Source organism: Megalops cyprinoides, chromosome 15 (assembly GCF_013368585.1).
Source record: "Megalops cyprinoides isolate fMegCyp1 chromosome 15, fMegCyp1.pri, whole genome shotgun sequence".
Taxonomy (NCBI): domain Eukaryota; kingdom Metazoa; phylum Chordata; class Actinopteri; order Elopiformes; family Megalopidae; genus Megalops; species Megalops cyprinoides.
Window position 1 is genome coordinate 32,596,103 of NC_050597.1, and position 17,156 is coordinate 32,613,258.

A 17,156-nucleotide genomic window follows, 5' to 3' on the forward strand; every position below is an offset into this window, starting at 1 on the left:
ATGAAAATGTATGTATTTATGTGTAAAACAAATATAAAACATCAGAGTGTACACCATGGGTTCATACAATAAAGGGCATACAAACACTGTATACAGTATACACTGTACACTAGGACACTGTCATAAACAAGCTTGTAGAAATAGAATACATACATAAAGTTATGCTTTGATTTTATTTTGATTAGTTTGAACAATCCTCCATGAATACGTAAATGATTGATTCATTAACAAAAAATTACTTTTACATTCACGTTTCATGCTGGCAAAATCCAAAAGATGGGTGAATGCTCTCTGCAGCAAAGAGAATGAAAGGAGCACACCAAGATAAACAAAACAAATGGCACAAGCAATAACAAGATAATCATAAGGAGATTCTCCCCAAATTTACTGTAAAAAATATACCAACCTTCAAACCATTGCTTTCAAGACCAATCAATTTTTTATCCTGCAGTCACAGCATTTGAATTGACTCCTGACCAAATAAATTGTGTGGCAGTCTTGGAGACAGTTTGTGGCATTTATTCATTATATCATGGAAGCACCCCATAGCTTATGAAAGGTTTGCTAAAATGTATGCAGTCTACTAATAAATGGATTTGTTGTTGACAGGGATAAAGGTTTCATTCATCTGAGTTATTCTAGTTCACTAGTGAGTAATTGTGGCCATCATTTCCAGAACTGTTTGTTTTCAAGAAATGGTGCAGTGCTGTATATATCACTTTTGTAATTGTACTGTTACTTTAATGGTCCACCTCAATCCCCACCCTCTAAAACTGCTACCTCTAGGATTTGCTGTTTATTTTACATGTAGTATTATGATGTATTTTGAATTTTGTGTTATAGTGACTGATGTATCATAGGGTACTTGGCTTCCATTGCCTAGTCAGGTTGCACAAGTTTACTGGTAGTAGGGCTTGAATGGTGTTACGGTTACACTCACTGGTCTATGAGTGTTGTTAGCCTGGTCTGACACTGTTGCTCATTAACTTGAATGGATACACTTACTGGAAGTTGCTCTGGACAAGAGTGTCTGCTAAATGCAGGTAATGTAATGTAATCAGTCAGCACCACACAGCCAGGAAAAACAGAACTGAGATGAGGAGAGCAGAGATCTAAAGACTACACATTCTCGACAGACAGCACACACTCCAAAGTTAACACACTCTGAATGTCTAACAGGCTTGACCTAGTTGTGGATATGTAGTTTAAAGTTGTCCCTATAGATGTAAAACATAAACAACTCTCTGTTCCCCCTACTCCAAAGTCAATTTCTGCTCACTGTCCTTGTGTTTGTTATTATTCTGAATATCAAGCATATTTTTAAGCCAAACCTTTTCCTTTATATGGTCTGAGTCATTACTTGTGCCAGCAGGGAAACTGTTGTGGTGTGGCTTAGACACCAGGAGAACACACTGCCTTAAATGGTGCAGCAGCCCATGGGACATGCTCGTATAGCTGGAAAACAAACATTAATCCTCATACTGTTACCACTCTCTTTACATTACCTGCATTATTCAGCCTCTGACAACTAAGACTTGAAAATTTTCATTTGCAAGAAGCTCAAAAATGCCCTCAAGGCCTCAAAATATTAACATATGTGTAAGAAAATGAAATATTAAATATCAGTTCTTGCAAATTGTATTTCCTGAAACACATTTCAACACAATGCAAACCCCACAGCAATATAACGGCATGACAAAGCAACACATTGCAGCTGTGAAAGGCCCTAAGATACTCAAAATATTTAGCACTTTTATGTATGTGCTAACATGTAGCACAGACTTACAGCGGTGGCTGAACTCTGCGTTTTAGTTCATAATTCGGCTCATAATTCAAAAACCTTTCATCACAGCACTGAACCGATGACATTGTGAAAATCTGCAGACTTTATCCTCTGTTTTGATGTATAATTTATGTGTGTAGCGCCAGAAAAGTTTGTAACAGAAGAGTGAAGGCCAAAGACCCACACTCTAAAATCCTAATTAATGGGGGCAAAATTAGAGCGTTTTTAAAAATATCGTTAAAACTATGAATTCATAAAAGTACAACCACACCAATGGTGAATGAACCAGTTGGCATTGGTTTGGTGTCTGTAGTGGGAATGGTTTAGGTGCACACATCATCAGTCTCAGTCCAGTATGCTTTGCTGAATGGGGGAAAAAGATTCAGTTTTAATCACAATGACAGACTCTGCTCAAGGCAAAGAGTTAGAGGTGAGGGACAGAGCAGATATTAGGAGTGTAAATGACATATTTCTGACCACTGATTCTCTTTGCTGAGAAGGGTGATTATCAATCAATCTTTGTTACTTTAGGAGGAAATATATTCATAGTAACAAGTGTTGTTTATGGAATTTTTGACATGATTCTGCTGATTAAAAATGCACCAATCACTTTAATCAACACAGATTGCAAAAAGGAAAAAAAAAATAAAATAGAAACAGCTGTAGCATGCTTGATAATTATTTTATAAAACTATCATATTAGGCTTCTTTGTTTTAGTGAATAATATTTTCATTGTTTTTAGTGAACTGAATCAGTTCAGTACAAAGTTACAGTTCATTGAATCACTGATTTATTCAGTGATCTCATTCAGACTGAAAATTAATCTATATTATTCACTACACACCACAACAAAGCTCTCTCCCCATCATCTGAATAACACTGCTCTAGACTAGTTCTCTCAGGAATGAAATTACACATTACAGATTTCACTGATTCTTTCATTTAATCCAGTTCTTTCAGTACATGACTATTTGTGTCTTGTTCAGTTTTTCTAGTTCCTTCAGTACATGTGATTCCTTCTCTGACCATAGGGTGGCAGCTTGGAGTTGCTCTGTCATTCGGCTTAAGATGATCAATAAACAAACCAAGGTGACAAATAGTCTCATTAATTTGCAGAGCACATGACAACTATGAAAAAATACCAAATATTTACAACACTAAAAATCTTCAGTCATGATAGTTACTGAAATGTGATGCCTGCATAAATACATGTATTGCTAAATGGTAGAAGGCTGCACTTCATTGTGAAATACTGAAATAAAAAACACAGCTCATGTGATAGATTTGTTTGTGAAAACTCTGTCAACACCAGATGCCAATAAAGTAAATAAAATGCTGACATATTCTTATGAAAAATGACCGAGAACAATAGAGAAATGGCAATTTAAATATTGCAATACATTTAACAAATAACTACTACTAGATCTACCATTTATATTAGAGTGACTAGATATAATATTAAATTGGACACAGCTACAAGTAGAGTGTTTGTTGTTTGTGTGTTTGTTAGGGTTTTTTTCAGCATTTAAAAACACATTTGGGGCACTTTAGCAGAATTCAAAAGTTGACTATGTAACAAATAATAAAATAATATAATAAATAATCAAATAAATAGCTTTGTCACTGCAATGTATCCTATAATGTAACTTATTTTGGCATGTTACAATTTTAAAATTACACAGCAAAATGTCGAAATAGAGCTATAGCATTTATCCTAAAGATAATACTGCCAGAAATAAGTATTTATTTAATAACAATCTAAGCATAGCAACAAGCTTCATTAATAATTACCTAACAATATTACCTTTTTGAATGTTGGTCTCTGTTTTACTCTTTTTTGTTTTTACAAAGTACACAATCATCAAAATATTAAAAGAAGAACTGAACAAATCAGTAGTGTGAGTCAGTGAACTGCATCTGACCCACATAGTTACGAGCTGAAAGAACTAGATGAAGGAACTGTAGGCACTTAAAGGATCATTGTACTGCATACTGATTCATTCAGTGATTGGTGTTTTTAGTAATATAGCTGAATCTTGCTTCTTATATCTAATATCCAGCTCCATTATGTAAATAAGGAACAGCAGAGGTCCCAACACCAGCCCCTGCAGGGCTCTTCCCACAACTCCCTGTTCAAATGAGATCCCTCTTGCCATTACTGTCTGTATTCTCTTCTATGCTTTTTATATTCTATGCTCTCTACTTACATTCTCTCACTGTGTTTATCTCTCTCTCTCTCTTTCTCTTTCTCTTTCTTTCTCTCTCTCTCTCTCCATTGCAATTTCCATCACAAAGTTACAGAAATTCCTTCTCTTTTTTTGGTAGAATATAGTTCTTCATGGACACTATATGGCAGGAACAACATACAATTAAAGACATTATTGTTGCCACATGTGACCAATTGAATATGATTTCTATGTAAAAGTCCTGTACTTATGCAAATGTATAGTTCGGATGTATTGACAATTACAGCTTACAAATGTGTATGTTGTACATAGTATGCAGATATGTGCACATTTTACTGAATGCTCCATACCACCAATAGCATGGTCATAGATAATTCAGTTCCTTGTTTATGCCTTTGCAGGGACCCTGTCCAACTTCAGTTTCTCCACAACCAAGTACTGCTGGAGCAACAGCAAGGAGGCCCTCAGACACAGCCAGAGGAATCTCCCTGGTCTCCAGCGCCTCCCCAAGAACCCCAGCCAGCCCCTATGAATCTTTACATGCCTGTGCCACACACCTCCCCTACAACCTCTACCAACATGACGCAAAGCTTCAATTACACTCGGCCTAAGGAGTTCATTGCTGCACAGTCCCTTTCCCCTGTCAGTAGTCTCTCTTCCACAGAATCGCCTGTACCTATGCTTACTGCCATGGCAGCCCAGCTGCCCCATAAGTTATTCATGGAGCCGAGTGTCTCAGCTTTACCCCCTGCAGTCAATCAGTACACTCAATCCCCCAGACTGTTTTCAACAAGGGTCCTGCAATCCCCTACCAGCCCCCCTGCATTTGTGTCGTCCCCACCCCCCTTGCCACCTACCCACCTCCCCTCAACATTCCCCTTACGGCCACAATCACCCCCTCAGACACCCTCCCCAATTCCAGGCAGCTCCACCCCTAGCCCCATCCAGAACCCCGTGGCCTTTCTCAGCTCTGTGCTGCCTTCACTGCCCACATCTCCACCAACAAATGCAATGGGCCTGCCCCGGAGTGCACCTGCTGTGTGAGTCATATCATTGTTATTATGGTTTTAGATATGCAGAGGGAAACTGATTTTACTGTGGGAAAACCATGCCCTCAAACCTGATTAAAGGTCTTATAGTTTCAAAACTAGTTTTGTTCATGAAATGAAACTGAATGAAGCCATACATGGAAAAAGACCTGTTGCTATTTACAAGAAACAAATGTTATTTGTGTTTTAATTGTGAAGTACACCATCTGAACTGGATTGTACTGCTCTGCCCTGCTCGGTGCTGCTTGTTTTCTGTAGGGATAGGCATTGTTAAATTAGACCCATTATCAATGTGCCGATAGCTTACTGTAAGGTAGGTGTGGAGCTTTCATATTAATATGCATTGCTGAATGAATAATAAATCGTAAGAACATTATCTAGAGCAGGGGTGTCAAACTCATTTTAGTTCAGGGGCCACATACAGCCCAATTTGATCTCAAGCGGGCCGGACCAGTAAAATAATAGCATAACAACCTATAAATAATGACAACTCCAAATTTTTCTCTTTGTTTTAGTGCAAAAAAGTAAAATTACATTATGAAAATGTTTATACATGAAATGTTTTCTACATGAAATGTTTACAACGAACTATCCTTTCACAAAAAATATGAATAACCTGAACAACCATGAACAACCTGAAATTTCTTAAGAAAAATAAGTGAAATTTTAACAATATTATGCCTCAGCTTATCATTCACACATGTGCATTACAATTTACAGATCACAGTGGATCTACAAACGCACAAAACATTTAGTAACAGGCATCTGGAATTGAAAAATATAGTATTTAACTTTATGATCAAAACAACTTGTCAAGACTCACTGTTTAGTTTGCTCCTGAAACTTGGCATCTTTTAGCCTTCACAAGTGCATCAATATCAGGCGTCAAATCCTGAGTAATAGCCAATTTCAAAATGTCATTTAAGTACTTGTGTGTAAGCCTTGAGCGCAGCTTTGTTTTATTGATGTTCATTACTGAGAAAACTTGTTCACAGAGGTAGGTAGTCCCAAACATGCACAAAATTTTCGCAGCCAGGGCTGTTAATCTGGGGTACCCTGGCAAGAGATACTGATAAAATCAGTTTTTTACTGTGAATGGTGAGCAAAAAACTGTGAATTCTGTCTCAAGTTCACCAAAGACCTGAAATCATTGCTCAAACTCCCGCAGCAATCCCGTAATCTTGTTTTTGTACCGTTTCATGTCGGCATTAACTCCGGTCGTGCGCACATCTCTTAGACGAGGAAAATGAGCACCATTTGACATGGGTCACAAAATGGGTCACCATTTGACAGCTGTGTCTCCCACAAAGTCAGCTTCAACTTGAATGCGCGTTTGCTGTCATAATACTGTGTGACAACTTTTTTGCGGCCTTGCAACATTTTGTTCAGATTATTCAAGTGCTCTGTAATATCCACCATAAATACAAGGTCCTGCAGCCATTCTGGGGATTGGAATTCCATCACTGGCATGAACTGTCCAATTTCCTCTCGTAGATCAAAGAAACGCTTCAGCGTGGCACCTCGGCTTAACCACCTTACTTCGGTGTGGTATGGCAGGCCATAGGTAACGTCTTTATCACTGAGAAGGCTGTCAAACTGACGGTGATTCAGACCTCTGGCTCGGATGAAATTAACAGTTCGAGTTCGATTAACCTCCATGACGTGATCCATTTTTAACGACTTGCAACACAATGCCTCCTGGTGCAAAATACAGTAAAAAGTCCAAAAACTATGTTGCAGCCTGTACTTTCTCTCTGCATTTTGTCACAACACCTGCTTTTTTCCCAATCATTGACGGTGCGCCATCTGTAGCCAGGCTGACAGAAAGGGCCCAGTCCACTCCAGCCCTGTCCAGCGCTCCAACGAGAGAGCTGAAAATGTCATCTGCTGTTGTGGTGTCCGTCATAGGCACCAACTCAAGGAACTCCTCTGTGACGGTCAAAGTCTCATCAACACCACGAATGAATATGGCCAGTTGAGCAACATCTGTAATGTCAGTGCTCCCATCAATCGCAACTGAAAATGCAACAAATGACTTGACTTTTTACTTCATTTGGCTGTCCAAATCTGCCGAAAGATCTGAAATCCTATCTGCCACAGTGTTTCTTGTCAGGCTAATGTTGGCAAAAGCCTGTCGCTTGTCAGGGCACATGATTTCTGCAGCTTTCAGCATGCATGTTTTCACGAACTCACCCTCGCAATATGGCTTTGATGCTAAAGCTATTTCGCTTGCAATAAGGTAGCTGACTTTCACTCCTGAATCACTGACCTCTCGGCTATGGGTAAAAACAGACTGCTGTTTCCTCAGACCCGCTAACAATTCATTCATCTTCTCTGTTCTTAGTTGTCCTTGCAAGCTGTTGTATTTTTCGCCATGATGAGTCTCATAGTGGCGCCAAATATTATATTCCGTGAGCACTGAAACTTGCTGCATACACACCAAGCACACAGGTTTCCCATTCACCTCTGTGAATAAATAGGAACTGGTCCATTTTTTTGGAAAACTCTACATTCTATGTCCACTTTTCTCCTTTTTGACATAGACATTTTGGGTAATAAAGGTGCCACAGAGGGTAATTTTGACAGAAAAAGAGCATGTAGAATAGATCTTAATAATGATAAGGCAAAATTGGCATTTATCAAACCACCGGCAGCTTCAGCATGAACAGTTAGCTTGATTGAGTGTTGCGTTCTTCTCCACTTTGGGTTAAGCAGGCAATCGATCGCGCATTGCTGCCATCTGCTGTTTATTTCCGGGTCTCAGTGTTGTATTATGTCCGCTACTCTTACTAAAACAGTGCGACCCCAGTGGACAAATTAGGAATAGCAGTTACTTTTTTTTTTTTTAATCGCTGTTAATGTCTACTTTGTAATTTTTGCACTTCGCAAATTCATCCCGCGGGCCAGATTGGACCCTTTGGTGGGCCGGTTTTGGCCCGCGGACCGTATGTTTGACACCCCTGATCTAGAGCATCAAAATACATAAGTCTACAGTATGAAGTATGATAATTAAGCTAAGTTTATTTGAAACCTTAGCTAGCTATAAAAATAAAAGAAAAATAGAGAGTAACACCATTACAAGCTAACGTCAGACTTATATTCACTTCCAAATTTGGCTTTGAAATGTTTCGTAGGCCTACTATTATTGATACCGTCGCCTACATAAGCTGTTTTTTAATCAATGGTGTTGTGTGAAACGTTAACTAGCCTTTTAATATGAAGGAAATAGCCTAGCCTTCATCATGGCCAGAGTACACGTTTAACATGTTTCATACAATTGCCTTTACTCCAAACGCTGTAACAAGTTACTGTTTTCAACGTTTGTTACAGATAATGGCATAACGATCATTGCTTTGTCTTAATGAATAGTATGCTGCCAGTTCACACACAAGCCACCTGCTGCTGCCAACGTGCGTAAATTCCAATTGCTGCTGTCAGTGGAAGTGCTGATCATGCAACGGGCTGCGTTCACGCCCTCTCTCACAACTCTCACACACAGCGGACACTAAACAACAATTCTAAACTGAATTAACCATACACTCATCTCGGAGGAGAAGTTCTCAACCACTGTTTTTTTATCCAGTTGTATTTAGCTTCAAATGTTATTTTTAGCTCTAAAAAATCACCGAGGTCTGGACCTTGGTGACCTTATAGCTGGTTACAGGCATGCTTCCACTGTTTTGCTCTTATTCACTTTTTTTGATACGGTCATGATATTTTGGACAAAATTTGAATGGAAACAAATTATGACTAAACAAGATTCCTTGTTTATTCTTAAGGTATAAAATGTGCAACAGTGTTATCCACAGGAGATCTAACTTTGAACACATTCTACTTCCCCGCTGTCACTCACACTGTGTTCTTATGCACAGGCCACCCCAAGGCATCCTGAAGAAGCTCCCCAGAACTCTCCGATCAGTATCAGATGATGAGATCTATGACAGCAAAGAAACCATTTTACATGACCTGGAGAAGAAGCTACGGTTTAAAGAAGACTCTGCACATCATGTGCAACAGGTACTGGCTGACCATCATATGTTGCTCATCTTTCAATTCTTTTAGTTCACAGAAAATACAAGTTATGTAAGTGATGGGATGCTCTGGATAAGAGCACCTGCTAAGAAAATAATAATGGACCTTTAATGTGTATGTATGTACTCATACATGACCGCTAATCATATATCTCATAAAGGATACTGGCATTTTCTACCTTGTAGAAGCTAGCAGAACACCTCAGGACTATCCTCCTGCTTCAAGCTGTATTCACCATCAGTTAGTAGAGCGTAGTCCTCAGAGATATCCTCCTACCTCAGGCCATATTCACTATCAGCTAGCAGAGTCCTGAGGGCTATCCCCCTGCCTCAGGCTATATTCATTATATAGCCTGACACTCTTTTCTCACATTTTCTTAACAGAGGTGTCAGTGTTCACAACTTCCTCTGTCTAAGTATCCGCAGGGCCTAGTGGCAGCAGACAATATTTTCCATGTGACAACGGACCTGGTGGTGGTTGGAAATCTATTCCTCTACTTTCATGTTCACTGCAACAACAGCTCTAATGGCCCTCTCAATCACTGTAATTTATATATATTTTACTGGGAAATTGACACAAAGCACTGGATGGAGTGCATGGCAGCTGAGAGGGAGTGGTCAGGCCAGGCACCTGTGACAGAGTGTTCAGGGTAGTATTGAGAGTAGAAACCTGCCTCAAACATGGGGAAAGCCAACTAACAATGAAGCACCAGCAAGGACAGGTTTCAACAACAGCCACAATGTACCCTCCATCTCAGCACTGTTTGGCAACATTGACACAACAAACTACACTTATATGTTTTTATTCTAGACATTGTGTGCAATTCCCAAGCAAAATGTTAAGATGGTAGGATATTAGTAGAGGGGCTCTGTGTGACAAAGCTCTACAACCTGAATTGTTTCTATGTAGCAGCCAGCATCCACTGAATGCAGCTGATCAGGGGGATTGTAGTTTATTAGAATATTTTGGAAATAGCCACATGCAAGCCCATGCAAAGTCTTAATATTAAAAACAATAGTTTGACATCAGTTTGGGATTTTTTAGCAGCTGGTGAAGATACTGTAACTGTTATTTTTCTTTTTTCCCCTTTCTCACCCACCTGTAGTATTACAGGGCAAGGTGCACGCAATCCTCTGAAATGCATGCCTACTGCAACTGTTTTTCACATTACAAGTCTCACAGTGCTCAAGGAGGCCCATGCTGATGTTATCTGAGTAACTTATGGGCGCCCACGCAATTTTAGGGTGTGGAGAACAGAGTGACAAGGTGATCCTGGCCGCCCCACTCACCTCTATTCCTGCTAAGTCAAATTTGTAATGCCACTGTGGGCTTCCCATCATTTTAGGCTCTTACACAGCCAGTTTGGAAATTAGGCCATAGTTACATTTGAACTGCCTGAACTTTGAACTGTCTCAGCCACCCCGGAGTCAGCCTATAACTGGTGTCTTGTGACCAAATTCTTTTCTCTAGTATCAGGGCTGGAGCAGAGGAGTACAGGTCCTGATTCAAGAGACTAGTCTAGATATAATAAAGTGAGGTAAAGCGAAGAGGTGTGGGTTCAGAATTAAGCGAGTTACAGTCGAGTTTGTAGAGAAGTCTGCATCTCTCAATACACATTGTATTTGTTTGCTAGCGGATCTTGACCGCTCCAATATGGCAACCACGCAGACGCATAGCGGTGACATACAGCTACGTTTCTATCTATGGGAGCACACCTCCAATTTTCCAAGGCCATGTGAAATGCTTCCGGGGAAAAAACGCCACTCATGATGTATCTATATGTTGGTTAACTTAGTTATTAGCTTTGGAAAACACATAGCATATGTTTTCCGTATGTTTGGCCAGCTTTAGCGCGAGCTGGTACCAGTCTTGACCATGGATGGAGTATATAGCACAGCGCAATGCAGTTGTCCATCTTCCGTGTCGCATGGTGCCGGTGATAAGGATAAGGATAACTTTAATGCGGCAATAAAATCTAGAGTGGAAAGAGAAGGGGTGTCTCCATAGTTTCTTAAAAGGTTAATCATACCAAGAGGAATGGCTTCAATTATGGTTTGGAATTCATGCTGTGTAATAGGGGCATCATACTTGGTTATAAAGTCTCCATAGCTGTATAATTCACCCATGTCAGTAATACATTTTGTAACAAAGATTATATCCTGGCTGAACAGGTTATGGGAGAAAATCGATTTGCTTTTGTGTGTTATATTCCTGTTGTTCCAAATTGTATATGTATGTGGAGTGAAATTTTGTTTGTACATGAGATTCCAAATTTGAAGCAGTTGTCTATGAAAATTTGAGAGTTTGATTGGGATCTTTCCAACGTCAACACAGCATTTTAACAAAAACTCTAAACCACCGACTTCTAGAAAAACTAAGCTAGGAATAAGATTCCAAATGCTATTTTTATTTCGGAGATAATTTTGTATCCATTTAACTTTATAAACTTTATTTGAGGAATCAAAGACTAAGGCATTCATACTTCCCTCTTTTTGACCACAGCATAAATTTTCTTAAATAATGAGGTTTATTCCTCCAGATAAACCTAAATAACTTGGCATAAACCTGTTTAATTACATGTGTATTAGTGTATAGACAACCCTTTTGTTTTAGATAATAATATATGGCCACCCAAGGACAGATCTCTTAAAAGCCACATATCAAATTTTCCCTAATTTTTTTAACAATAGGTAGAAAATTTAAATCAGACCTTTTCTTCTGATCCTTACAAATCTTAATTCCAGGTATAACAGATATAACAGGTATGTCATATATCGTTGTGACATCACATGACTTGACAGGAAACAATTCACATTTCTTAATGTTTAAATGTAGTCCAGATACATAGGAAAAAGCTTTAATACATTCTATAGCTTTCTTAATTTCATACTGGTTCCTTAAAAAGATAGTTGTGTCATTGGCAAGCTGTGAACATTTAATTTCTTTATTCCTAATCTGAATACCTTTAAATGGATGTGTGTTAATGTGAATAGCCATGATCTGTGTGACAAGCAAGAATAAAAATGAAGAAATTGGGCATCCTTGTTTAATTCCACGATTTATGTCAAATCTCTGTGACGTCCCTTGACCCAGTTTAATAGAACTGTTGCAGTTATTATAAAGAACCTTGATTGCTTTCTAAAAATATTCAACAAAACCAAAAAAGTTTAATGTCTCCAACATAAAAAACACTATCGAAAGCTTTGTAAAAATCCACAAATAATATATAACTATTTTCTAAAATAAAATTATTATAGTCAATGAGGTCCAGTACTAATCTTATGTTATTGCATATATGTCTACCCCTCATAAAGCCTGATTGTGATGGGTCAATGATCTGATCAAGACCTGACTTCAATCGTTCTGCAAATACAGAGGAAAAGAGCTTTCCATCATTGTTCATCAATGTGATTGGTCTCCAGTTATCTATCATCATGTGATCCTTATTGGGTTTTGGTATTAGTGTAATAAGACTCTGTCTCATGGAAGCTGGAAGTGTTTCCACTTCTATTGCCTCTTCAAATATATGCAAAAGGAAAAATTATAAAATTTTCCACTGAGGCCATCATTACCTGGGGACTTATTCATTTTCAATTTATTTATTCATTTAATAATTTCAGTCTTTGCTATAGGCTTATCACAATCCTTTTTAAAATCTCCATCAACTAGTTTCCTTGTTTAATCAGACCTAAAAAGGCAGATATGTCATTAGTTGGACAGGCATTACTAATATAAAGCTTTCAATAAAAGTCTGAAATATACTTAGATATTTCATTTTGATTTTGGCTCTCCACACCATCTACATAAAGCTTATGAGGATAAGAAAATTCTGCATTCTTTTGGAAGTATTTTGTATTTTTTTCTCCTTCTTCTAACCATCTACACCTTGAGCGAGTAAAAGCTCCTTTTGCTTTTTCTTCGTATATTTGTTCCAGCTCTAGTTGGAGAGAAAAAAGTTTAGTTTTTACTTCTTCAGTAAGGTTATCTAAAGCTGTAAGATTATTTCTTTAATCAGATTATCTTCTCTTATTCTTTTCATAAGTGCAATTTCTTTACCTCTCCTCATAGCTGCTTGTCTGACTTCAAACTTCATCAATTCCCAGAATTTTGCATATGATGTTGTTGTATGTGCTCGAGTCCAGTATTTGTTAATTAAATTCTTTATTTCTATCTGAAGTTTATTGTCATACAGTAACATATTATTTAACTTCCAGTAGCTTCTATTTTGTGTGTTGATACCATCATTATTAAAATTAAATGCTATGCAGATTGCTTTGTGATCACTAAGAATGGATGGGTCAATTGAAACATTTTTCACATAATTATGTAATGTGTTTGAAATTAACCAAAAATCTATTCTAGATTGCTGATACATATCTTTATTGGACCATGTAAATTCTTTGTTATTGGGAAATAGATCTCTCCAAACATCATATAAGCCCAAGGTGTTACATAGGTTAGTAATATCTGGGTTAATAGAGTTAGGGTCACTGGGAGGGGGAAGTCTATCAATCAGTGCATCTGTGACTGCATTAAAGTCCCCACCCAGAATGACGTTCATATCCTGAAATGTTGCTCTAATTTTGTTTATCTCCTCTTCTAATTCTTGAAACAAACTTTTATTGCTTTGTTTATTATTAAAGCCATAGATGTTTCCAAGCACATGCATTTTACAGTTTATACCAATGATCAGTAGCAACCATCTTCCTGAATTGTAGCATATCATTGCCCCATTGGTTTTTCCAAAGTAAAAAATCAGCTGAGCAAGCATGGGTTTCCTGTAAGAAATAAAAATCTGAATTGAACCGTTTACAGTACAGAAAGATGGCTTTCTGCTTTACTGTGTAACAAATACCCCTTACATTAATTGAACATAAACTCAGTTAACATAACAGAAATTGATACAGATGAAATATGAAATGAAAACAGCAAAATATTTGCTAAGATTAACCACTCGAAATAAAGTTTCCCACCCTGTTTAACATTGTCAGAAAAATGACCCTGGTTTTAAATTGCAATGTTTTAACAATCCACAAGAGGGAACCATGCTATTTTAAGTTGTCATAAATCAACATCTATTTTCATAGCTTTTGTTTTTGTTATTTTACCTAAAAATAATAAAAAGTATAAGAAATATCTATAAAAAATAAACATTTAAGCCTCATATAGAATAATGTGGTTGACTTTAATCTTTTTTCCTTATAAAAATATATTAGAAAAATAAACTAGGGAAAAAAGTGAATTATTATAAAGTGAATTATTGCCTTTCGAAAGCAAAATATTCAATATTTTTTAATTATCATTGACCTGTAAGAATATCTAAAACTTTGTAAATAGAATATGTGTTAACCTTCAGGCCTATAGCCAATATGAGATTGAGGCCAAGCAACGAGCCAAGTTCAACATAGGAATCCCAATTTTTAGCGTAGTTGAATAACAGATTACCTTTTAAGCTTTGACTTCTTTCCCATCAATAACAGCTGTCGTTCCAACAAAGAAAGCATTCTTTTTGTCATCTCTGGCAGCTTTCATTTGGCCAAAAACTTTGCTTCCTCTACCAAAAAGCATAGATGGGTGTAGACATTCAGGCATGACAGTGATCCAGAGCATTCATTTACATCCATAAAAAAATGGTTAACAGAGCACAATGTACATGTTCTCAACTGGTCACTTCACCTCAATCCAGTTAAACAATTGCAGTTTGAACACAAGAAAGTAGCAAAAAATTCAACAAAATCCAAAACATCTTTGGAATGTAGACCATTTCTGCCCAGAGGAATGGTCAAAAATCTTCCTTTAGAAGTGTCAGAACGTCATAAAACACTAAGAAAGTGTGCATGTACTGTAACTTATGTCAGAGAAGGATTTAGCAAATAGACACTATATTGTGTGAATAATTCCAAATCACTCTTTGTGAACAATGTGACTTTGCACTGTGATATTAACATTAAGGTACATTTTAATATTTGCATTTTAAATTTTTTTTTTATGTTTTGTTCCAATTCAATCAGCGGCATAAACAGCTTTGTATGGCACTGTATATGGTTGCATGTACACATACAGTGCCTCCCAAAAGTGCTCAGACTAATTCCTACATTGTCCTGAATTACGAATGATACATTAAAATGTCATCCTGTGTGGTATCTTATTTAAAAAAACACTGAAACTCAAATTTAAGTTGGACTTGTTAAATATTTATTTATTTATATGCTGTTTGTATGAGTATTCAACCTCTAACCTCTGGGAGATTCAAGTTTAGACATGAAAAAATGCCCTAATGAGGACACACTTGTCTTACCATTGGCCTCTACCTGTGAACCATCAAAGTAACTGTCACCCTTTCTGGATACAAACTCAGTTCTGTTGAAGGATTATAGGTCAGGCTGTGGATCTGAAGGAAAGGTGTGAAAATGAAGATAAAGGCAATTCTATGGAATAGAGTAATACAAAGCATAAATAAGGAAAAGGGTGCAAAATTATCCAAGTGCTTGGCTATCCAGTTGAGCATTGTTGGATAAATAATCAGGAAGTGGAAGCTGCATCACACTGCATAGAAAAGGCCATCCCTCAAAACTCAGCATCCAAGCAAGGAGACCTGAGAAGCCACTGAGGCCAACAATCATTTTAAAGGAGCTGAGAGTGGAATAAAGGTACACCAGTCCACAATATTAAGACACCCAGACAACTTTTGGCCAAAATTCAAAGCATTACATGTGGTGCAAACCTAACACTGCCCCTGCCTCAAGAAACACCATCCCTACAGTGTAGTATGGTGGTGGCAGCATCATGCTGTGGGGATGCTTTTCATCAACAGTGGCAAGGTTTGTGAGAAAAGGACCCAGGTGTAGACAATGCAGGCAGTACAAAATGGCTATTCTTTATTGACAAATAAAAAAAATCACAAGCTTAATTTAAGTCAGAGAACAGTCCAGGTCAATAGCCCAAATTCCAGTAGTAAACAGACAATATCCAAAATGGCAGGCAAAAGTCAGAATCTTGATTACTAGCAGAGTTTGTTACCAGGAAGACAGACAGGCAAACAGCAGGCAGAAATCGGGGTCGATACAGGCAAAAAGGAGTCAGGCAATCAGGTCAGCAAAAATCCAAGACAGGCAGAGTCAGCAACAAACAGGTACAGAACAGGCTTTCTAACAAAGGCAAGAACAAACCAGGTAAGGCATCTGAATCTGAAAAAAAAGGAAGCAGCAGGGTATTTGTAGGCAGGCAAATGATGAGTTGATGAGACACAGGTGTGCAGAAACAACCTTCAGGGTATCTTGTTAAAATTGAAGGAAGAATGGATGGATCAAAATACAGGGAAATACTGTGAGAGAACCTGCTTCAGTCCGCTAAAAAAATTGAAGCTTAGGAGACAGTTTACCTTTGAGCAGGACAATGATCCCAAGCTCAAGGCCAAAGCATCATTGGAGTCCCTCAAGAACAAAAAACTGAATGTCTTACAGTTGCCAGTCATCCTCAGTCCCATTGAAAATCTGTAGCACTATTCAAAATTGGTCATCTAACCAACATGGATAACATGGAGCAAATCTGCCAAGAAGAATTGGCGTCATTCCCAAACAGTGTGCAACGCTGGTAGATACTTACCCCAAAAGACTTAAAGCTGTTATTGCTAAAAGAGGTGGCTCTACTAAATATTAATGTATGGGGGTTGAATACTCATACAAACACCATATTTCAATTTTTTATTTTTCTTAAAAATGTTTTCTAAAACCAGTAAAAATAATTAATCTTAAACCTTAAATCCTGTTTCTAAATAAAATATAACACAGAACAAAATTTCAATGTATCATTTGTAATTCTGTAAAATGTGAGAATCGGTAAAGGATCTGAATACCCTTTGTAAAGCACTGTATATGGACATTTAGTATTGCATATTATTAGTGTATATTATTTTCAGAAGTGCATGTGTGTCTGAATTGTGAAATTAATCACACATTTTGATGTATGTGTGTGCATCCCTCTCCTCTCATAGAAACCAGCATATGAGAGGAAAACATCTGGCAGACTGCTTGGACCAAACAATCCTGCAACTGCCTTTAAATATGATGAGGTACAAGAGTGTTCTCCCTTCCAGGTACAGCCTT

The 17,156-nt window shown here is 37.7% G+C and overlaps 1 protein-coding gene across 2 annotated transcripts in view; it reads left to right on the forward strand.

Annotated features, from left to right (window-relative positions):
- Positions 1–17,156, forward strand: part of LOC118790538 (myopalladin-like) — a 77,880-nt gene that overhangs the window by 39,121 nt on the left and 21,603 nt on the right. For both annotated transcript variants that reach the window (XM_036547488.1, XM_036547490.1), the window contains 3 exons: positions 4,372–5,010; positions 8,892–9,036; positions 17,045–17,146. In XM_036547488.1, coding sequence (XP_036403381.1) covers positions 4,372–5,010; positions 8,892–9,036; positions 17,045–17,146 — 886 coding nt within the window. The remainder of the gene's footprint in view (positions 1–4,371; positions 5,011–8,891; positions 9,037–17,044; positions 17,147–17,156) is intronic.